Source organism: Doryrhamphus excisus, linkage group LG2, assembly GCF_037039965.1.
Source record: "Doryrhamphus excisus strain RoL-2023G ecotype Guam linkage group LG2, RoL_Dexc_Guam_v1.1, whole genome shotgun sequence".
In the NCBI taxonomy this organism is placed as follows: domain Eukaryota; kingdom Metazoa; phylum Chordata; class Actinopteri; order Syngnathiformes; family Syngnathidae; genus Doryrhamphus; species Doryrhamphus excisus.
Window position 1 is genome coordinate 1,053,164 of NC_136358.1, and position 24,903 is coordinate 1,078,066.

General features: G+C 40.7%; 1 protein-coding gene and 1 long non-coding RNA gene across 3 annotated transcripts; one reads left to right on the top strand and one right to left on the bottom strand.

Moving 5' to 3' along the window:
- The first annotated feature begins 23 nt into the window (after positions 1 to 23).
- hmga2 (high mobility group AT-hook 2) lies at positions 24 to 19,203 on the top strand. 2 transcript variants are annotated; one of them, XM_058066604.2, is made up of 5 exons: positions 24 to 513; positions 2,111 to 2,197; positions 3,611 to 3,661; positions 17,047 to 17,079; positions 18,658 to 19,203. In XM_058066604.2, exons 1-5 carry the CDS (start codon positions 412 to 414, stop codon positions 18,721 to 18,723), a joined length of 339 nt encoding a protein of 112 aa, XP_057922587.1. In that variant the 5' UTR covers positions 24 to 411; the 3' UTR covers positions 18,724 to 19,203. The 2 variants fall into 2 exon arrangements, with proteins under 2 accessions (XP_057922587.1, XP_078650836.1); XM_078794710.1 differs by having other exon boundaries at positions 18,661 to 19,203.
- LOC131125246 (uncharacterized) lies at positions 8,737 to 24,867 on the bottom strand. Its single transcript, XR_009128999.2, has 3 exons — positions 24,800 to 24,867; positions 17,920 to 17,985; positions 8,737 to 9,243 (listed from the first exon to the last, which is right to left on the bottom strand). It is a non-coding gene; the product is annotated as an uncharacterized LOC131125246 (long non-coding RNA).
- Between the last annotated feature and the right edge of the window lie 36 nt (positions 24,868 to 24,903).

Genomic DNA, 24,903 nt, shown 5'->3' on the forward strand with positions numbered 1-24,903 from the left:
ACAATATAGAGTATAAATAGGCTAGTTTTGAGCCGATAGCGAGCGTATCCCCTGGTATCGATACTTTCGACATTTGGATCTCCCCGCCCACCCCCTACCTCACTTGGCTTTTTTGGAGCGGCTGGTGGTTGTGGTTGTTATGCCCACGCTTCCGAGCTGCTCCACGGTGTTGCCCGGTGCCGCGGTGCCTCGTCGCCGAGTTGAGTCGCTCCTTCTCCGGCGTCGCGGACTCTATGCTCTCGCTGTCCACGTGTGTGCTCCACCGAGTCCCGACCTCTCGCGGCTCTCACGAGGCTGACTTGTTAAAGTCCGACGCCAAACGCAAGCGGGTCGCAAAATCTGTCAAATAGAAACTTTCAACTATTTTTTGTGAGGGCTGGGGACGACGGGGGAGCCGCACGACTGGGAACCATGAGCGGACGCGCGGAGGAGGCCGGCGAGAGCTCCCAGGAGCCCGCAGGGGCCGCGGAGCCCCAGAAGAGGAGACCGGGGAGACCGAGGAAACTCCAAAAGGTCAGTTTGTGTGTCAACTTGGCCTCATTGTAGCTCCTTCATTCATTCCTTTAAGCGCGGGAAAACGCGATATAGGAGCTTTATTATTAGGTTAAGAAACCTCCTCATACATCATTACTTCGCTGTTTTATGTAGGTGCTACCCAAAGTGCGGCCCGGGGGCCATTTTTGACCACATTTCGTTTTTTAGTGTCCCTCTGCGTATTCTAAAATTCAAGTTCATGTGATATCATATTCGGTATTATACACATGTGCTTTGTTGGCTATAATAGAAAGTTGTTTTATTCAGGGAGCATAGCATGTATTGACTTACATTGGATTAGTTTTAGCCTTGGGTGGAAAAGGTTAGGATACCCCTGAGCTATGTGAAGTAGGCATACAGATCCAAATATTGATAGTCTTGATCCCAAGGGTAAGACCTAGCATAATAGTAAGTGTTCGTATTCATGAAAACCACACAAAATGTTAGTATACTCATGTTACATGCTAATGTTAGCATACTAACACCTATCTATGAAAATGGAAAAAATGCAACTATGCGAATGTTAGCATGCTAACAGCTAGCATGATAGTGCTAGTACTAAGTGTTCACATTACTAAGAGTACTAAGAGTCAACCCATGAAAATGGCTAAAAACGCTACTATGCTAATATTAGCATGCTAACAATGCTAGCAATGCTAACATAAGCACTGCACTTGCTGTTTTGTAGTTGAATACAGCCTATTATACGGATAATACGTCAATTGTAAACATTTTTGCCCAAATTAAGCAGTTCTAATTATAAAAAATGGCAAAATAAAATAAAACACAAATATAAGACATTAAGAAGACGATTCAAATTGGGACTGTAAACACAACTCTGACACCCTAGCCTCACCTCCTGTCCGTCACCCGTTCTTCTCCCCTGCTGCTAGCACCACAACACATTCACTGCGTTGCACAAGTTTTGTTTATGTCTTAAACGGCTTATTTTCTGTGATTATGTCTACTATATTGGTAACAGAAACACAAAGGTGACTTTATTGGCGTTGTTTCAAATTGTAAAATCTTTGCTAAAATCTTTGATGTATTCTGATTCTGTAGTTAAAGTCACAAAACTGGTCAACAATTTTGAAAAATGTGAAGTATTTACTTGGTATCTGATGGATTCCGAAATGAGCAGTATCGCCCACCCCAAACTGAAGGCTACATGTTTATGCATGTAAAAAGAGTTATGCATATTTCCAGTGTGGGACATTTAATTGGCGACTTCCATGAGCGGAGTCCCAGACACCGTGACATGAAGTGGTTACATATGTTTAAAAGAAATGTGACTCACTGCGGGGTCGCTTTCCCGCCCAGCATTTCACAGCAAAATCACGTTTTGCACAGATTCCACATGCTGCAGCTTGGCTGGAGGCGTCGTGTGTTTGCATGTGGTTCTTATTGGAATACGGCTTTGTTTTGAAAAGCACAGAACCATAGTATGTACTTAGGCAGGTACTTGAAAAGCAGGATAGCCCGGTGTGTGTGTGGGCATGTAGTGTGAAAAGGGGCACACACCAAAGTTTTGTTTCCTGTTCTCCACACTCATGTCATGCCCTCCCCTTCCCTTCAGGAGCCCAGTGGAGAGCCCGTCCCCAAGCGTCCAAGGGGGCGCCCCAAAGGAAGTAAGAACAAGGGCCCTTCAAAGGCAGCGCAGAAGGTGAGGAGTCTTGACATTTGAATGACACGCACATCTGCTGCTTGTCATATTTTTTAATTGACAGTCCAATATATTACATTTATGTAACAAAACAATTAAATAAGAATTGGGTTTTATTTAGAGCTTTTAAGCTAAGTCACTTTTTAGGTGAGGATGAGGCTTTTCAATTAAATCCCAAATTTAATTGAAAAGCTTACTGCCTAAGCGGGTGAAGTAAAAATTAACAATACAAAATTCGACATATTTCTTTAAAATGTGAAATGTGGTCCTATTCAATTTTATGTCAGCTGTTGGTTAAATTCCAATATGCGCTACTGGAGACTGGTGCTGTTTCTCTGCTCAGCCATATAATACACACTGATGATTAATTGAATACAGTGTTGTCTTTCCCACCATCAAATGTCCACATTAAAAATGTAGCGTCCCTCCCAAGCAGACACTGGCATGGCAGCATACACACTTGAGTGAACGTTGTCATGAGCCGCAAGTAGAGAAAATACAGCTTCTTTACAAAATATCTTTGTTAGAACATGTTGTAGCATTTAATTATTTCAAAAGAGGGTATTAGTTCAACCCACTTGATTACTGGTGAGGTTGACATAAGTTTATAGTAGGGCAGCAACTTATTAGTTGATTAATGTGAAGGCTAATAGGCTGATAACGGACCAAAATCAATATGAACTAAAGACAAACGGCAAGGGATTAAAAATGTTCATCACTGTTTTCCAAAGTCAAAGCTGATGTGTATGAATATCTAATGCCAAAACACAAAGATAATAACTCTTCTTTCATGGATGACAAGGGGATGACAGTTTATACTGTCAAACCTTTGCAGCATTTCTTTTGCAATGTAGCAAACTGCACTTTCTGGAAACGGACACCATTTTTTGCATTGTTCTGTTTAGTTTGTTGATCAAACGTTTTCAGTGACGAAGGTTCTGCATCTCGATGTGTCATTTTGTTTTGCTAGCAGCCCCACCTCCTCTCACAAAGACAAAGACACTGTATGACTGACAACAGGTCTGATTTTGTTCGTACCGTCGTTTTATGACGCAAAGTCGCCCAGGGGTAAGCACAGAGTGAACCCTCTTCCCGCCTGTTTGGAGGAGAGGAAAACAGGCAGGCATGCACATGGCAATATATCGAAAAATTCTACATTTTCAGGAATTTTGTGGTGTGTGTCAATAGGTGGGCTGGATGACGAACATTTTGACGTTGGAATGGTTTGAATCGGTGGAGAAATGTGGAAGTAGTTGAGTGTCATAAACAGAAGAATGTGAATTTTGTGAGTGCTGAATATGTATAACCGTAATAACACATAATAACCTTCAGAAATCTTTGTCAATATATCATTTTCCGTCATCTTTTGGCGTCATCAACAGGATAAAGTGTTGGTCTTTGTTTTATCCACAGAAAGCTGAAGCAACCGGGGAGAAAAGACCCAGGGGGCGACCCAGGAAATGGGTAAGTCATGGGTTATCACTACTAATGCTGGATCTTTAAACACAAGGGTGCATGCATGAATTACTACCGTTGGCATGCATTCTTCTGTGGTGCTGTGGCTTGAACTTCTGTTTAAATCATGCCTGTCTCACCATGACACCATTCAGTTGCTGTTCATGCAGTATTGGGCGGTCTGCTTGTCAGTCAATTGATGCATTCCACTAAATGACCCGTGATATTGCAATTTTTTTTTTTGCCTTGGTGTAATATTCAAACCAGTTTAACAGCCTCTAAGTGAGGTGATGAAGGAGAAAGCCTGAGAGACAAAGAGAGACTCTTCATTTTCTTCATTCTTGTAGTTTTGCTGCCTGTTTTTTTGCTTTTAATTCATTCTGAAAAAATATTTCACCTGTTGATTTTCCCTTTGGTGTGAATCTGTTCAACAAGAAACCCCCACCCCCATTTTCCTTTAATGTTATCAGTTAAAGAAACTGTTTACTGCCCCACTCTGAGCACAGGAAAAGTGAAATAATACCTCTGACAGCTTGAAGGCCTCAGTGTTTATCAGCAGCAAAGTGACAGGCATGATTGATAACGCTAGGAAATGGAGGAGTTGGAGGTGCCACCAGGAAGGGTGTGCGGAGATGGACTGTTTGCATGTTCACTCAAGTCCACATTTATGTTCTGTCCACACTGCTGCGCTCTGTTGGTTTTGTGAGGATCTGGCAGCTTTACATGACTGTGTAGTGATCTTAAACATTCAAAACCTAGAACCAAGGGTATTTATTCTCAAACTGTGGTATGAGTACCAATGGTAGGCAGAACACAACAATGTTTTTTTTTAAGTAAAAATACATATAGTGGTAATATATTGGAATATAGATCAAGGAAGGATGCTAATATGGGTTGAGTGTTATTTTGTGTGCATTCTATGAACAAATACCCCCCCCCCCCACACACACACACACAATAAAGATGATTAAAGGATTCCCTGGCTGGAATCTGTCTATAGTGTCCCTAATCTAAAATGACCACTTGTGTGCATTCTATGAACAAATAAACCACCCCCCCACACACAATAAATATGATTAAAGGATTCCCTGGCTGGAATCTGTCTATAGTGTCCCTAATCTAAAATAACCACTTGTGTGCATTCTATGAACAAGTAAACCACCCCCCCACACACAATAAAGATGATTAAAGAATTCCCTGGCTGGAATCTGTCTATAGTGTCCCTAATCTAAAATAACCACTTGTGTGCATTCTATGAACAAATAACCCCCCCCCACACACACACACAATAAAGATGATTAAAGGATTCCCTGGCTGGAATCTGTCTATAGTGTCCCTAATCTAAAATAACCACTATCCGTTCTTTAGAGAAACTGAGTCACCAACATGCGGATGCTCTGTTTGAGCACTACATTCCATGGGCTCATTTGTTGGGTGTGCTTTTTAGTCATACGAAAACCAAGACATATTTTTGTGGAAAACTGGGGCGTACAGAAACCAAGGCTCAACCGTACATACGTGAAATATGTATAAAGTAATCATCCAAATAAACATTTTGAATTGAGCTTGACAACCCATTGGAAATCGCAGGAGGTCTTTACACAATATAGCAGTCTGACTCACTGTGAGCTAAAGTCATCGCGCAGTAACTTAACACTCAAAGTATAACTAAGAAATATTCAAGCAAGTACCATGACGAGTTAAAAACCCCCAACAACAATCATGTTAAGGTTTTCTGATAATGCATTGCGTCCAAGCTTTCAGCGCTTTCATTAGTGCGTGCGGGGACGCTGCAATGATGTCAGCCTCCCTCTGTGTTCCTCTGGCTCCCTCTGGTGGACAGAGGCATCATTGCAGTGGCATTTGCTCCAATACGATAACTGAATTTACATTCAAAACATACACATCAAATAAAAACGATGAACATCTATTTTTATTTATGGGACCAGTGCCAATGTAACAGGACCATTTTTGTCGGACTTCCGCCTGCTGGTGGGCTTTTGTAACGGCAAGTGGTTAACTCACATGTCACACGGGCTGGGATGTAAATTATGTAAAACACGGTTTGCATATGAAGTCCAAAATGTATACAAATAGACTTGAACAAAATATTTTTAGCTTAGAAGTTGATCAAAAGGGGGTTTGTTCGAGCGCCACCACCAAATCAGTTTCTCAACCCAGCTGCAAGGCCACCACTGAACCCTTGGACTGAACTGATAAAAAACGGTTGAAGTTTGCCGCACTTTTTTCTTTGTAGTACTGTCTGCTGGTGCCTGCATGTCTCAGGTACACACACCTACGCTTCGACGCCCACACACTGGCCTCCACATCAACCACACACAGACCGCCCCTTCAAACCTGTCTGGCCTTTTATGGCCATCGTCTCTGGTTGCAATCTTCTTATAAGCCCTTGACTACGCAACGCAACGTTTGTTGATTTTCATATTTTTTCCCACAGTATCAGGTCAGGTCAAGGAACAGAATGATGGTTTTGTTTTTTGTTTGTGCAGTAATGGTCTACAAATCAATCATTAACTTTTGCGCAGAGGCACAAGATTTAGCAAAATAAGGCTTTGAGCTCGGTTATCGTCAAAATGTCATCCAATGCGATGCATAGATTTATAAATTGCAGTATATATGCAGGTTTACTCACAGTATACGTAGGTTTCCTAAACATAAGGGAGACATACATGAAAAAATAAATCATACAATGCAGTAAAAATAACACAATAATAGAATTAAACAATTAAATAATACAAATTCAGTAGCACGGTTACGGTATAATTAATATAATAAAACATATTTAAAGTAGATACCCACTATCGGCGGCGGTTACGGCCCAAAATACGACATGAATGATGAAAAAAACGCAAGTATGTATTGTACCGTCGTCCCTCGCTTATTGTGATTAATTTGTTCCACGATAAGTTAATTTCCGCAACGTAGGATTCTTGTACAGGCTACAAGAGGAACACAGCAGCGACACAAAAGACGGCCGCCGCTTTAAGCATTAGCATGCTACCAAGCTAACTAGTTACCATCCAGTTTATTTATTCTAAAAACATAAGAAAGGGTTTCAAATGGAGTGGGGAAGAAGGACAGTAAAGGAAAGTAAGGAGCCAAAAATGTACCACTTCCACACGGAATGGGAGGAGAACTTGTTTTCATTATGTCATGTCGGACATGTAATGGCTGACTACATGCAGTGTTAAGGTAATGTAATCTAAGGTAATGTCTTAATTTTTTTTTACTAATAACAGACAATCGTCAACCATGAAAGATTAATGAATTTTTGAAAAACCACGATAGAATGAGGGGGCGCTGTTCGAACCTGAAAATGGCGAGGGACAAGTGTGTAGTTACACAACATCAAGTACCGCTGAGTGAATTGACCCATAAAAAAAAAGTTATTTACAATTTAAAGCGGAGAAAAGAAATAATTGAATATGTGGGGGAGTGAATGGCGAACTGAGAATAGGTGGGGAGATGTATTTGGATTTTTGTTTAAAAAACTGTGAGCTTGGGTCCCGGCGTTTGGGTTTGATGTGGTTTTTACTACAGAAAAGATGGCCGCTGGCACCTACACTAACAATGATAACCATGTGGTGAAAGTTAGAGGATGATTGTGTGTTGACGCATCCTTGGACATGGGAAATGAGTCAGACATTTTCTCTTCCGTGCACCGTGACCTCCATTCTATGTGAGGACAGCCCTCTAACAAGGCCTGCCAAGTAGGAAATGCACCGTCTGTGCAGTATTTGGATGCTTTCTCTTCAACGCTCCGCTTTCCCTTCCACCAGTTGCTCACCACGTACCACTTCCTTCCACACACAGCTGCCTCTTTGTGCTCCATTCTCTCCGCAGTCCCATCTGAAGTTACTCACACCCAGGACACGCTCGCACACACTCGTACCCATCTCCCCTTTTTTCCTGTGACCAACACGAACCCTCAATGGAGGCTACTGTGAGACTAATAGTGGCCACATGCAACTCTGCGGAAATGGCTGAATGGGAGAGGAAGCGTACTGGCGTGAGCGTGTTTGAGTGGAGTAAAGCACCCAAAGTGCAGGGCAGACATCGGTGGCACTTGCCGGTAAATGAGCAGAAAGTAGTGGCGATAGTGAAGTCAAGACTATTTATAATACAGTGGAACATGTTTAAGTCCACCCTGAGGCGTCCACTTTTACCTTCCAAGCTCAGTTAGTGTGTGGTTGCAGTATGGGGGATTATCAGGCATTGTTTTAAACTCCATAAAGCACTTTAGGTGGCACATGTGTGTATATATTCATATATGCTTTATGAATAAAGTTTCATTTGAAGTTTAAAAACTATCCCAAGAAACTGCAGTTCAGGAAGTTAAAAAATCCTTATCCTATCAACCCTTCTCCTTATGTTGCTGTTCAAAGTCACAAATAAATGTTTTTTGGCGACAACCACTTCTTGTGAGTCGGATTAAGTAACTTTTATTCAGGAATGTTGTGCCACACACTGTACAGAAGTACATTTGAAACACTTCTATGCTAGGACTACGTTATGCTAGCCATAGCATTTCAGTATGTGGAATCAAACTATGGAATGGATTGAGTAAGGAAATCAAACAATGCACAACGATGAGCCAATTGAAGAAACAATACAAGCAGTTGATGTTTGCTAAATACAAGGATGAAGAGTCTTGAACCAGTCATGATGTGCTATATATATCACTATATTGACACTTACTATGGTACCCATTATGGCATTGGATGCTCATATCACCCAGTACTTCGGTACCAGGTACATTATTAAAAAACAAAAAAAAACCCAAACTGTATTATGGAAAGCAGGAAGTGAACAAATGTAACAGTTACTGATTGTAAAAGTACCCGATGGAGGGGTACGATTTAATAAGCTTTGCTTCTTCCTACTCCTTTTGGACATGTGGAACTAGGAACTGATTATGGGATGCACTCAATTGGAATCTGATGCATGTTCAAATGAAATTAAACCATTACCATTACAATCTGAAGCATCTTAAACGGGTTCCACTGTTGTCCAAACTCATGAAATACTCATACTCATATACTCAAAATACCTATTTGTCCAGTTCAAGTCTTATATGAGACAATGGAAGGACAAATAGTTTTGTGATTGCAATGCCCCTGACAGGCGATGTAAGCACCTAAATGGAACAGCCGTGTTTCGCTGCACAGGGGCTGTTTGTGTATGCAGACTCGAAATGTTTCTCTTCATGTCAACACGTGCATCAGTGGGCCGCTCCATCCTGCACAGTATATCAATTCTTGGGAGGATTTGACTTTTAAATGAGACCTAACCAGCCAACTGCAGAAGGAAAGCAAAGTACTGCAAATGTATACTACGGACCCTTATATTACTATTTACAGAACTAGTCATTACACAGAAAAACTTCATTCAGTCACAGTGCTCTGTGTAGTTTTATAAAAGATACAGAAACAGGAATAGGAATACTTTAACCATGATGAAACGTACTTGAGGCAGGATGATTGGACTGATGTAGCGCGAAAGAGGAACAATCTGGCGTCTTAAAAATGGCAGTAATTGGAAAACAGCTGCAGGTGTGTCAGTGAGGGCATCTGGAGAGGAAATACAAGAAGAACCCAGGAGGGGAAGACAGGACGGAAAAACAGAATGTGACATAAATACACAACAACCCTCTTAGAGTCTAGAGTCTTAGACCTGTTTATGTCAACTATGTCCCGATCCACCGTGTTCTTATTACTAAAAAATGCCCGTTCAGGGGGACGTTATGCAAATATGTCGACTTTTGTGGAGCCATGAGAAATGGGTCTTTTTGCGTTAGAGTCAAGACGATAGAAGAGATCATGTTTAGTGCCGTTTTAAGGTGGCAGAAGTGCATTTTATAAGAACTCGATCTGCATCTTTGCCTTGTAAAAGAGCTATGCTAACCAGGAAGTGAAAAGGCTTTGAGCCGTGTAGCATTCAAGAGATTATGCATTGTAGGGAAATTTGAATTCATGCACACACACAGTTCAATTCCAAGTGTGGCAATTGTAAATAGTTCATGGTGTTTATTCATTCATTCATTTTCTACCGCTTTTTCCTGGGTCAGCCAATCCCAGGGCACATATAGACAAACAACCATTCACACTCACATTCATACCTATGGACAATTCGGAGTGGCTAATTAACCTAGCATGTTTTTGGAATGTGGGAGGAAACCGGAGTACCCGGATAAAACCCACGCATGCACGGGGAGAACATGCAAACTCCACACAGAGATGGCCGAGGGTGGAATTGAACCCTGGTCTCCTAGCTGTGAGGTCTGCGCACTAACCACTCGACCACCGTGCCGCCCTCATGGTGTTTATATTTGTAAAAAAAAAACATTTTTGTGTCTTATATGTAGTAACATAGTTGTTTAGATATTTTTGATATCATATACATATATGGTGAGGCTAAATTTAGCTAAAGTGAACGTTATGCTTGAAGTGTATTTATTCACAAGTTGTTGAGAACTGATATGTTCTACTGCTGATTACTAAAGAACAGAAAAAGGTAGAAACATTTTTTTCCCCCGATTTCTATACAAAGAAAAAAAAAACCCAACAAACTCTGTTAATGTCCAGTTACATTTAGGCCACACATACACCGGGCAATTTCATCCTTGCTGGAATTGGGATTGGAATGGGGCCAGGGAAGTGTACCATGCCGGAGCACGGATCAAAGCACTCTCACTCGTGGAAGAAAATGGAGCTTTAGGTTTAACAGGGTGGATTGCCGAGTGTGTGTCCCGTTTTGTCTTACAATTTAATGTTACACTTCGTCTTAGGGCCACGCATCCTGGACGGGGTACGTTTTACGAGGAGTTATTTTTAGGCGCTAGATTGCACTGCTTCTCCGGGGAGGGCGAAAGAAAGACCCCAGAGATCACACACACTGAAAGGAGTTTTTGAGTGAGTATTTGTGGTGGCGATGGGGGAGAAGATGGTCAGACCCTTTGCCTCATTCCCTACATTCTCCACCCCCCACCTTTCTGGAGTTTGGGCTGCTGAAGGGCTGAATTCCAACCACTAGAGACCTTTGTTCCGACTGGAAGTTCTCAGAGGAATCGCCCCACCGCCCACCCCTCCCTATCTCAAGCCCCCGCCTCTCCTGCTGCTACCTCTGGAAGAGTTTAATTATTTCACTCTGCAATGTAGCAGCGCAGAGGGATGCATAATTTGGTTAGAAAGTTGCCGCATACTTTTGTTTGAAGTCTCTGGAATTCCCTGTGGGGAATTCTGTGCCATCAGACTCGTGCATCCATGACTTCCTTTGGCCCAGATAACAGACACTTATCAGTATTTAGATTAGCTAATAAGTTGTAAGGATACAGTGCAGCCTGAATATACCAAAGCCCCCTTGGACATCGACATAAGCGGTTGTCAACATAAACAAAACCAAAACTAGCCGTTCTTACGTGTGCAAATCTTTCTTATAATAAAAATAAATACGTTGTTGCATTTTGTAGTTGCATTCTTTGTTAGAATCCATGGTAATACTGGCATGTTGTGATTTTTAAGCTTACTTTACACTGAACAGGAAGTTACCATGTGCAAGAATCCATGGTAATACTGGCATGTTTTGATTTTTAAGCTTACTTTACACTGAACAGGAAGTCACCATGTGCATGTTTCTAGTGTATATAGGCCGCTATATTTTTCTCATGCTTTGACGTCTGTGGCTTGTACTTTGATGCAGAATTTATGGCAAAAAAAACACTTCCCATGATGCTTAGCTTCAGGAAGCAGCAAAGTGGACACTAATAATCACATTTTGAAGTGTTACGCAGTGATCGTGTTTTGATCTGACAAATCTTGAGTAAGTTTGATCACGTATAGAATTACTACAGCTTCTGTTTGGACTGCTTGAACGTTCAACTCAGCTCAAGCTAAAGGGCTAATTTGCCTGAAGTCAAAAATGACACTGTGATGACAATGAAAGAGAGATAGAGACCGAAAAACTGTGTTGACCGACAAAGACACTGTTCGATTGTGATGCCGAAGAAGTCTACTTTAGTGGTTTTAGTTCCCCGGGAGGAGGAGAAGGACTGCATTCAGCCGTGTTACATGTTACATGACTTAAGTTAGCAACCAGAATGCCATTTCTGTGTGGATGAAATGCCGAAATCATAAAAAGAATTTGTGGTTTTGACCTGAAAAGGTTTCCATGTGGACAGCCCCAAAGTAGTGCATTTGACGGGATTTACACGGGAAGCTCAAGAGTCGTTCAGGGATGTCTTGTTTTTCCGTCCCCCACAATGCAGATCTTTTTAAAATTCCTTAAAATAGATCCTGACTTTCTTGTCGTTATTTGTGTAGCCACGACTACGAGGCAGGAAGTGAACTCTTTCAAGCCCGACAGGTTAATTCATAACATGTGTACGTTTCTGTTACAACAAGGCAGAGTGGAATTCGTCATGTAGGAAGATTTTTTTTTCACCCTGTAAACAAAACCCAAAGAAAGAGTCATTACATTTTTTTCCATTTTTTTCCGTACACTGGGAACAGATTTCACTTCAAACAGCGAGAGGTTCCTAAATGGAGCCAGTCCAATTTGTCTGCTCCTTTTCTTTCCTTCCAAAGCTACCCTTCTACCTCCCACCTCAAAAAAAAAAAAAAACCCTCCCCAACAAAAGGCTGCTTGTCTGCGTGGAATTTTCCACATTCTTTACAACGACAGACAGTTTTCTGCTCGACAACGGGCCCTTGGGCAAATGCCCCCTAATCGCAGGGTTTAGTTGGACCCTGATAGGTGCAACTCATAACTCAAACGGGGGGACTGGCTTTTGGGACGGTGGGTGGAGTCAGTGGGTCAGTCTGTTCTAAAATTCTACAGTGTACATTTCTAGCACTACGACCGCCAGGTTAACAAAACATTAGTTTTTTCATATCCATTCAACGGGAGAGTTCAGGTTGAGAGTCTTATTGCTTGTCCTGGGTTGTTTTGCAGGGTAAAGCAAGTCAATATAGAATAGAATAGAATAAAGATAGAATAAAGCACTCTGCCAGACTCCGTCAACCAAGGCATCAAGTTCGCCATGTTCTTCTCATTCCTAAAGTCAATGTCGACTGCTTTTGTTGACAAAAAACTTGAGACCCAAAGGGGTCATTTCTATGAAATATGGGTTTGATTATTCCAACATGTGTTGTAGTAAGCTAAGCATCTGATAACGACAACAGCAACATGGCTACTGTCGAGTTCAGGGGTCTTTTTGGCTAAGAAAGACATTGAAAGTCGCATATTTTAAAATGTATTATCACATTTTTAACATTGAATGCTATCATCTTTGTAATTCTTTATAATTTTTTTATTAACATTGTTATATTTAAGCTAACCAATGTTCGACTAATGATTACCAAAGAACGGAAAAGGGTAGAAAGAAACTTTTTTTCTGATGAAAGAGTGGTTAGTATATAGGCCACACAGTCCGATTGGAAAGGCCTGGGTTCGATTCTCCTCTCTCTATGTGGAGTTTGCGCCGTTCTCCCCGTACATGTGAGGGTTTTCTCCGAGTACTCCGGTTTCCACCATCGCCGCAACACTAGTGAGGATGGAAGATGGATGGAATATACCATGTCTATATAGCCTAAGAACACTATTCTGTGAGCCTTGAAATATCAAGTAAAAATGATCCAAAATGGCCGGTAATGAGTGATTTAAAGTGGTTGGAAAAACGAATGTTAACTTGATGTGTTGGTGTGACCGTGGTGAACCCGGACAGACAGACTCTCCTTAAGTGAGGGTAAGTGCTTCCTGCTCACCTGTGTCTCCATGGCGACCTGACGTTTACATTGTGAATGTGTACTAAAAGAAGAAACTGCTGATAATGTATTTCTTTAGCTAACATCTTGAGGATGACTTTAATACCGTGGAAACTCGCTCGTTATATCTCTACTTAATAGATATTAACTGTGGAGGCAATTTTTCGGTCATGTTTTAACACTTTAACTGCGGTACAAGTAGTTAACCATTAGTAGCTGACTGCTGTTATATGCACTAAAACTGTCGGATTCCCGGAATAGTTTGGTGTCCCTTTTCACACATTCTGTGTGCTTCCGAAACGCCCTGGGCTGATTATGTTCATGTCAGCTCATATACGAGCTGTGTGACGAAAAGAATGTTGAATGTTAATAGCCAACTTTTACTGGTAGTCAAAGTCGAACAAGAGCTATTTTAGGAGTTTTTAAATGTATTTTTAAAAAGGTTGTTTCAACCAAATTCATGCCATGAATGAACCACAAAGAGGAATTGATGGACTGTAATCGATCATTCAAAACTTGGTGGATCGTGAGGAATTGATTAAACATTGTAAAATTGTCCATTATGCTTATTTACAACAACTGTGGACTGTGACTGAGTGTTCCACAAACCTGCCATATAAGTGAAACGTTCACCGATGCAAAGTGCTCTATTAGGCTCAGTTGTTAAACTTTAACTATTTAAATGTCAAACATTCCGGGTTTTAACAGCCTGCTAACCTACACATTATCCCATTACGGACGTTTCATCCATGCGGATGCGTGGTTGCGGAGCGTATGGTTGAACACAGCAGGTCCAATCGTCCATTGGGCTTCATTGGAGATGCAAAGGTTAGCAAGCTCAGTAACCGTTAACTAGAACAAACAGCGGCGCCTATCTTAAGGGATAATGAAAGCACTGCAAGGGCAGTAGAGCGGGAACAAGGCTAAAAGTTTTCTTAGGCTGAATATTGTTTACAATATTTCATCTCTCATCTCTTCATGTATTGTTATGGAAAAGATGTGTTGCTTTCTCTTTTAATTGGAGCTCATATAAACATCAATATTCATTCATTCATTCGGTTTCCTCCCACATTCCAAAAACATGCTAGGTTAATTAGCCACTCCAAATTGTCCATAGGTATGAATGTGAGTGTGAATGGTTGTTTGTCTATATGTGCCCTGTGATTGGCTGGCCACCAGTCCAGGGTGGACCCCGCTTCTCGCCCAAAAACAGCTGGGATAGGCTCCAGCACCCCTGCGACGCTATTGAGGATAAGCGGTAGAAAATGAATGAATGGATAGATCTTTTCACAAAAAGCTGATTTTCTTCCTTTTCTAGTCAGGAACTGATATTTTCCTGAAACGTCCTGATGTTCTACTGCTGATTAGTAAAGAACAGAAAAAGGTAGAAACAAACATTTTTGTCTGATGAAAGACAGGAGTCTACTCTTTCTTTTGGTGGGTTCCATGTTCATATAACCACGGAACACACCATTCTGTGTACCTTGAAAGATGAGTCAAATGGTCTAAAATACCGGAGGGGTTGCCTTCTAACGATTGGGATTGAATGAGTTAATAGAAGCTCATTGTAGATGTAGACAAAACTACACTTTTGTGAAACATGACCCTGGCCTTAAGAGGTTAACCTGAGAAGCAGCAATTTCAAGTCCAAGTGATAGTTTTCATGTTATGTTCAATGTTGATATAGTTTTAGCTCTTCAGGAGGGTCACAGGAGGTTAAAGTGTTGTTGCTACAGAACATACCTTGCAGCTATTTGGCGGTCATGCCAAGTGCACTGCCGTGTGTAAGCATGTACATTTCGAGGAGGAGTCAAGCCGAGGCTTAAACGTTTCGACACAAAGGAGGAGAAAACCGAGTGGCCTTGAGTCTCTCTGAATGGTGGGCCTGTGTAGTGTACTTTTGTGAGTGGAGGCTTTGATCAGATTGGACTTTTTGGTGTGACCGAGGAGCCTGATAGCTTGGAACCTCGCATTCTCGGGTGATTGTGTTTCAGCCCAGAAAAGGGCCCTAAACCGCAGTCTTTATTCTGACCAAGCATTCTTCTGAATGGCCGACACTGCTTCTTGTGCCGCCCTGGCGTTACGCTTAGGGCAGTTACTTGCGACTGCTGGGGCCAACGAGCGATCTGCAGTGTAGGAGCCGGTCTGTATTGCCAGTGGAAGACAATGCGGTGGTTTTTCTTTTGAGAGAGTAAAGTTCTTAGAACTTTGAGTATACGAGTGCAGTCGGGGCTGAAAGGGATTGGATTTTGGAGTTTATGTCGACGCCTCTTGGATTGGCTGACTGATATCGGCATCAATGGTTGTTGATGTAACCCAAACTAGCCATTGCTTGCTCATTTACTCGGGACTTTGGCCAGAGACATAAGGAAAATGGACGATAATGAAGGACAAAATGTAGAAAAATACATAGAAAAATACATTGAACAGACATCAATATGTTTATACTTCTGTCAGACATTTTCTATTTATTTTTAACGCTATTTCACTAAAAAGCGGTACTGCACCCATCGACATAAACGGACTGATTTTGCTCAGAAATGACCCTTTTGGGTTGCAGTTGTGTCGAAGTTGAGCAAAGTGGGCAGTTTTCAGTAATGCGAAGAACACGGTGGACCAGGACTTGATGAGTCGGTCGACATAGACATGAACAATCAGAAGGTGATAAGACTTGGAACCGCTACGTTTTTTTGCCACTTTACTTGTGTTACCCATCCGGCGTTGGCATTGATCCCCTAGCTGTGTTTAGCTTCTTGGCATTCCGGCTGCTCCAAAATCCACCAGCTGCTAAAACTGATCTTCGGTGGGTGCCGGTGGCTCGGTGGCCTGCAGCTGGCCCGGATTACAAGCACAGGATATTCACTCCATGTTCTCTCTTGCATTCTGAGAGCTGTTGTGCTGCTCAGCTGTTGGGATGCTGTAATGCCACTTCCTGTGAAGATTTAGGATGGCTTAGGACATCGCTCACACCGCGGTGGCTCTGCCACTGAAGACCTGCTGGAACTAAGCTTGAGTCACATGTTTGTGTGTTTTTGTTTGTGTGAACTAACCCTTCTACGACTGAACCGCTGCACTCAAAGGGGTGAAAATTTGTGGAAATATGTTGCCTGTGCTGTTACTTCACTGTTATTGTTTATGAATGAGTTAGTTATTTGATGTTGTATTTGTTGCCAGGAATTTTCCATTGATGCTCCTTATACTTGGAGCTTACGGCCGTCTATCCAAATAAGACATTGGTGCAGTTTCAATTTGCATGACTGAGGTGTGAAGGGCAGCTGCATCCTATATATATCAACCACCAAGACTCCCTTGGAGCTAATAATGCCGCCTTGATGGGTCCTCGCTTCCTCTGGCTCTTTGCCTCCTGCCATAAAACTGGGGATGCTGACTGGGCGGAAGTTGGGGACATCATTTCAAATGGTCATGTCAACCATTCAGCGGGCCCAGAAAAAAAAACAACAATATTTTTCATAGGACATTTGTGGAACCCTTATACAATTCCGCTCCTGGTCATCTAAGGAGGGATCCTCAAAGCAGAATGTACCATTTTTTTCTCAGTGTTGAATTGTAACAAACGGAAGTTTAACACTTTTCCCCTCTGCTCTCTTGCAGCCTCGGCAAGTTGTCCAGAAAAAGCCTGCTCAGGTAAGAGACCCTAATGATAATGCATGTCACACACCTACAGGAAGGTAACCCAAGAAGGTAACTGAAACGAGCCAATACTTGCACATTTACTTACTTACTGTGGGTGATAATTAAGGAGCAGTTTGTTTCACCGTCCACTCATGCATAGTTTTATTTTTGATATTTGACGTGCTTTTCAAATCAAGCAAATCTTTCTTCCGGGGGTAACAATCTTGCAATGTGTGCATTTTGTTTGTTGGAGTTGTAGAATTCAGATTAACATTGGCATTCTTTTATTTTGATGCTTACTTGGTATTGAACAGGAACTCACTGTCTGTATGTCTTCATGCTTCATGATGCTGCCCGGCGATAATGATGAAGTTAACGATACTACAACATCGTTTATAGAAATGACCCCCTTTTTTTTTTTTAGTAATGAGAACACAGCGGACTTGTTGATGGACTGTCTACATCATTTTAATTAACGCCAAGCCTTTTCTTGCAAACATTGTAAATAAGACGCGTCCAGCTGACACCTGACACAGATTAAAATTGCATGTGTTAGCCATTGTCCGCATCCATTTGCAGAAAAACAAAAAAGAAAGCTACTTCTTCAAGTCGGTGAACTAAAACCCTCGTGTTCCTCCACACATGTGCGTAATATATAATTGTGAGTAATGCGTTGTGTACCCTCTGTGCCGTGAGCACCTTCATCAAAGCGAAAATGGAAGTAGAATGGTACAGAGTGAGCGAAACATGACACAGAACCCCCGCCACCCCACCCTCGGCATGCCCTCACTGTCCAGGAATCTACCAACCTCCCTGTTTTTGCCGGGACAGACCACTTTGTGCGTAGCTCACCTCTGATTTGTGGCTGTGTGGGAACACGGCCTGAAGTAGTTGGGAGGTGCTGTGGGGCCCTGGGAGCTGCAAACCATAAAAATGTCATTTAGCACACCCACTTTGATAGGTTGCTTTATCTCAGCCCAAACAACTCGAACCTCTTTCATTCCAGTGTGCAAGATGGGAGTCGGGTCGGTGCATCCAACCCTAACTCTATTTTAGTCTTGTGGTACTTGATTTAAAAACACATAGCTTCCATAAGGGGTAGTGATGGCAATTTATTTATTTTTTTTTTACAGAATCGTGGAATTGGCCAATTTTAATTGTGGTAGAATATAATAATACATTTTAATTTGTATAGCGCTTTTCAAAATACTCTTAATTACACTTTACAGAAGAATAGAGTTGAATAAAAGCAAGTAAACAGAGTAGAAGACACACCAAAATACAACATTCATTCGTTAATACACGGTTAAAACATGAGAAAAATCGGGGCGGGGCACAGCAGTCAGATATAAAAAGTTATCATCAATATCAATATCATGGCAAATACTAACTAACTCCAAATTGTCCATAGGTATGAATGTGAGTGTGAATGGTTGTTTGTCTATATGTGCCCTGTGATTGGCTGGCCACCAGTCCAGGGTGTACCCCGCCTCTCGCCCCAAGACAGCTGGGATAGGCTCCAGCACCCCGCGACCCTCGTGAGCATAAACGTATGAATGAATATTCTTTATATTTTTCATGACTTGCCAGGAAGAAGAAGAAGAAGAGGAAGAAGAAGAAGAAGAAGAGGCTGGAGAGTCCCCGGAGGAAGATTAATCTTCCACACCACGAAACCTCTACCTCATTCAGCTGTCAGGTGTTTCAAAGGGAAACGACGACCTTGACCACTTTTTCTCTTTCATTTGACTTTTGTTTGATTTCAGTTCAAGTCCAGTATTTCATCGTGTCACTGGGATGTTTCTGTCTTGTTATTTCACCCCAACCAACATATACAGACTTAGGCTGTGTCTCAATTGGCGCACTCACTTCCACTCAGTACTAAGTACACATTGTACACAGTATACATATTGAAGTGTACCAACAGAAGTATTTCCATTTGAGTTGACTTGAGTTTCCATTGACATGGCAAAATTGAGTACACTCAAAACGGTCCAAAGAATGAGTGTGCAGTGCTGGACGCTTACCACCCTCAAGAGTGGCCATCTTGGCTACATACATGTACTTTGCAAGTACATCCGTGGAAAGTAGTGAACAGAAGACGATGCAGGTAAATATTGCCATAGGCATTTCAACATCCATAATTTTTTTTTTTTTCACCCGGGGTGTCCACCCTTTTCACATTGAGGGCCACATACTGAATACTGATATTTGACATTTGGTAAACCAGCCTGTGTAGATATGCTAAAGAATATATACAGTAGATACATATTTTGAGAAAAAACATGTCATATAGGTGAATAAGTGTATTATTAACATGAACTTTTTTTTTACCATAACTATTTTTTCCCCAAATATTTACATTTTTATTTTGTATTCCCATAATATTTTGACTTTATTCTCATAATATTACAACTTTTTTCCAAAATTTGCAACTTCATTCTTTGTTTTGTTTTGTCTCTCATAATATTCCAACCGAATAATATTATTAACAATATTTCTATGATTTTTCTAACTATAGTATGACTTTATTGGAAAAAATGACTTTTTTCCCCCCTCAGAAACGACAATTTTTTTCTCAGAATATTTCAACTTAATTCTCATGAAATTACTGCTGTTTTCTTCCATGTTTACTGTTTGAATCAAATATATTTTTAGAACGTTTACACGGCGTGTAATTGGACACCCCGGGTGTGCACACTCAAAAACTAAGTACACAGTACATTAGTATATTTATTGAGCTCTACTGACAATTATCTCAATTTGCGTGTCCACACGGATAATTACAACAAATTGCAATGCACGGTCAAGAGTGTGCAGCGCTGGACACTTACCACGGTAGGGAGGGACTTGATTTGGGACAGCACTACGCTGTCAAAATGTGCGCTCTCAGGAACTATGTATACAATGTACACAGTATACTTACTGAAGTGTACTAACTGAAGTATTACAGTTGAGACACAGCCATTAGATTATTAGGCACATAAGGAGGTGCAGTTGACCTCCTGGAACAATATTTGTCATTCAGAAATGCAGAATACAGCTTTTTTTTTAAAAAAAATTCTACATTTAAAATAGAGCCGCCCATCAAGAACAGGGAGACACGTACTTCCTCAAAGCAGTTATTATTATTATTGTTTTTAAAGCCAAAATGGTAAAAGTACTCAGGACTATAAAACCAACCATTTCCAATGCATTGCGTTGGCGGAACGATAGACCAATTTTAAATAAATCTTTAATTTTTAATACAGAAAAAAATCAGTATTTGTTTCACGCATGCACCATGGATATATTAAAGCTTTAATTTGGATTGGCTTTCTGTGCGGTTGGGTTTTCACCCAACCTGGCAAGTTGTACACGCTTTAGTTCCCCTGTTCTTGGTGGAAGAACACGCCTCCATTGCTCCACAACCAAAGTGTTTGCACCAGACTACTGTATACCATTTGTTCATAGCTACAAGTTGTGTTTGCATCTGCGCAACGTAGCTTGATCACATTATTAATGTCGCACTGCAAAGAAATCCTTGGAAATAACCTGATTTAAAAACAACAACAACAACAACACACATACAGTACACACACACGACAACAAATGCATTACCTCAGAACACACTTGATACCTGGATTCAGTGGCAGCGTAACATATCTCACACTGTAACTGCAGGGAGCCTTTAAATAACTCTGATGGCGTGTCAGTGCTTTCTGGTCACTGACATGCAGGATCTTCTCATGGTTTCAAACTACCTCTGACTCAGCACAATCAGCTCAAGAAATGTACGCCGTTCAGCCGAATTACACTCAAAGCAAAATGCACAGGAGGGCAGTGTGCATTCAAGTGTTTATGTGTTGGAACTGACTTTTTTTATACTGTGTGTGTTATAGCGAGGTCATACTTTGTTGATGTCTTCTCACAAAGAAACGGCATGGTGGGTGTCTGCAACTGTTTGGTTTCAGTGGGAGATCTATAAAGAAGCACGTGTCGGGTAGGAGACAAAGCGGCCTTTTTTGGAGGGATAATTCAGTTATTTGCTCTTTTTTACACAAATGTCTTATTGGCATGCATTGCGAATTCATTTTGGATAATAATGTGAAAAAAATGGACAGTGGAACCTTGAAGAAATGATCATATTTTTTTTGCAATAATGGAAATATTAAAGTTTTTTTTTTAAATTAGCAGTCAATTGTAAAAAGAGGCCCACAATAACAGCATAAAGGGGAGCTGATTCAGTCTAAAAAAGTTACACTTTTTACTCTTTGGGCCAATTTTCACTTTCATCTTTTCTTCAGACATTTATTTATTTTTTAAATATATATATATATATTTTAATTAGAGATGTCCGATAATTATAATTATCAGTACTGACAATTATCAACCCGATATCTGCATTAAAATGCAATGTCGGTTGATATCGTTATCTGATTTTTTTCCTGATCATAAAAGCCAATGAAAAAAAATGCTGTATAAAACACATATGTTTGACGGAAATTGAGAGTTGGACAATATCGGCATATCGGTTTTCGTCAAAAAAGCCAATATTAGACATCCCTACTTTTAATGTTTTTATTTTAGATTTTTTTTCAGTGGCAAAAACACCAAAATATGCAATAATTTCCAGAAATCCAGCCTTGTAATTGGTTCTGATGTGTTCTTATTTTTGGAGCAGCATCTTTAGAAAAGTTTCGAAGTGTAAAATTGTGTTTACAGTCGATGACATCAGCAATGGGCGACTAAACGTTGAGAATATTCCGATTAGGGAGCTGACTCCAAATTTGGTGTCCGCTGAATTCTTACCTAACGTCTGCTTCTTTAGCGACTTCCTGCTAAAAGTCAAAAGTCGGTCGACGCTTTCCGATTGAACAGGTTGCAGAAGCGTCTCCCAACTTTTGACTGGTACTGTCGAGCAGCTATTGATTTTACTTGGAAATGACTTCAGTTGAAGTTTGTGTCGAAACATTGTAAGGCGACCGACATCGTCATCCACAAACTCATATTTCTGCTTGACAACTTGAATTTATTTTGTACCAATTTTATGTTTTTTTTTTGAGGGAGTCTTTGACGCCACATGACAGTGAGCTTGATTTTCTTTTTCCTGATTGTACTACCTACAGTACTATCTCAGTACCTCAACGATGGACTGATCCGTTCACTCACTACCTCCAGTATACCAGTATACTGTACTTTCAGTGCTGACATATCTTAATAGTCATGGATACCAGAACTGCAGACGCTTCTCATTGTTTCTAAGGTGTTTTATCAGGACAAACTTCTAGTCTCAGTACACGTCTCACCCTCAAAGGGGGCTTTTGGGTTTGGATTATTGTATATTGTATTCTATGTTTTTTCTCATTTTTGATTAGTCTATATACTTGATGTAGGTGTCTTGTGTACTTTTAAGCAAAATGTGACTTTCTTGGCTTGTTATATGGTTCAACCAGATGTATGTGGGGTTATTTTTGTACTTACTTAAGGGATATTCTATTATACCAGTTCTCAGTCAAGGGCAGAGGTAGTGCCTCGTTGATCTGTTCACTTGCCGTTGTTAGTAACCGTAACGTTGCATTGTTACGATGCAGTGGAACCGACTTAAGTCAATAACGCTGATCGGATCAAATGAATGTATTATCGACACAACATACAAATGCCGGTGCACAAGTCCCACACACTAAATTTAGAGGAAAAAAAAGATTTGTCCATTAATAAGCTGCACCGTTGTGTTTACGCCACATGTCATAAAATAGCATATTGTGGCGCGCATGACGTCGACGATGAGGACCAGTCAGCTGTTTTTTTTGACATGAGCTATGAAAACTTTCACGACGAGCTTGTCAACCCATTGGAAATTGCAAGAGGTCATTACTCAATGTAAGAGCCTGACTTAAACCCATCACACAGCAACTTAACACCCAAACGCCATACCTCAGAAATATATAAACATGTACCAATATGGGTTTAATATTGAAAGAAAATGTATTTGTTAGAAAAAACCATTTCATTGGAGGAGTATAGAAAGCACGGCAATGCTGTCTCTGTCCACCAGAGGGAGGCTGACGTCATTGCAGCTCGCCCAATGAACGGGTTGCTCAGATGCAAGGCGTTATGGGGAAAACTCATACTGGTACATGTGTGTATATTTGTCAGGTACACCCTTTGAGTGTTAAGTTGATGTGTGATGAACTGAGTGTTGTTTGTACAGTGATGACACAGACTGTTATGTTGTTTTACTGTTAGATATACTCACCTCCTGTGATTTCCTATTGATTGACAAGCTCGTTGTGAGTGCACTTATAGCTCGTGATTGGCTCCTGCCAAAGAAAGAGCTACCGTTTCCCCACCGACTCACAAGTGGCACAGCTGTAGAAGCCGCATGGTTTATAGTTGAACAAAAAAGTATGTTTTAAGATTTCGACACAGGAGTTTTTTCAACTTTGCTCTTTAATTAGTTTAGTGTCCATCATATGGTAAATTTTAATATATCTTGAGCAAATTAAGGAATTTTGTTCCTAGGCAATTTCCCCCCAAAATGTTCACATCCTCAGTGCAGTTAGTCATTTTACGTATTTAATTTGACATGTTTTGTGGTAGAAAAACAGCTGCCTATCAAAATACACTTGACAAATGTCTTTTTTTTTGTGTCCCGTTCAGAAAGGGTATGTGCCCCACCAGTTAATAGTCACTGGACTACAACATCACAGCTTTCAGCTCTGGGAGTCTTAAAAAAACTATTTTTCATCATTTAGTACAATCAGATACACATTACTACCTCTCAAAAGGCCTTTTTTTTTACCTCGATATCCAACCTAAATACTGTTTAACATCCTTACAGTTTATTTTTATACGACTGAACATGTACCTTTTACTTATGTAGTAGAATCTTCTTCAGCAGCATCTAAAGTATGTAACTTTTTACTGTTTCCCCTGTCCGCTTCCATTTACTTACTCTTGGATTATGCGACACATTTTATTCCCTTGTTAAAAGCCTTTATAGACATTTACTGTGTTTTTATTCAGCACAATAAAACAAAGTATGGCAACCAGAACGTCTGTGTGGGATTTTCCGAGTGCAATGTACTACTGTCTTTTATGAGTTTTATTCCCAGTCATAGGAAAAGTTGGATATCACTTTTCTACTCCTGAACTGCTTCGCACAAACGGGTGAAAATTGGTCAAGGCATGCATCCCGACTGTGTCGCATGTGTGTATTTTATGGACAAATACACCACACGATGGTACTGTTATTTATGACTGACTATTAGAGCCACATTGGAAACAGACTTTGAGAATAAAGTTGTAAATTCATGAGGTAAAAAAGTCATAATATTATGTGTTATCATGTTAGAAGGAAAATAGAGCATAACTCTTCGGAAAACAGCAAAACAGAGCATCCTTATCCCGTCTCCTCCACATGCCCAAGGCCGAAGGTCACACAAGTCTCCCGTTTTCATAGTTGTCTCAGGTAATGAGATTTTTTTTTCACATAAATTTATGACTTTGTTTTTTTTCCTGTACATTTTCTCCTTTTTTCTCATACATTTATAACTTTATTCTTGTATATTTGTGACTTTTTGTCTTGTAAATATACTACTTTATTCTCAAAAATCTTCACCTGGGACAAAAACCTACATTTATACACACAAAAATATGCACTTTTTTCGTTTTCAAAAACACGTGCACATAGAACATAGTACATAACGATGACATGACTCAAAAACAACACTGACTCACATCCAGTCACTACCTTTTCCTCCAGTGAGTCAGTCCTCCATCACTTCCACCAGTCTAGTCATCCAGGAACCTTCAGGACCTGAAGGCAAAACGAGATTCGAGGGGAAAAAATGATGC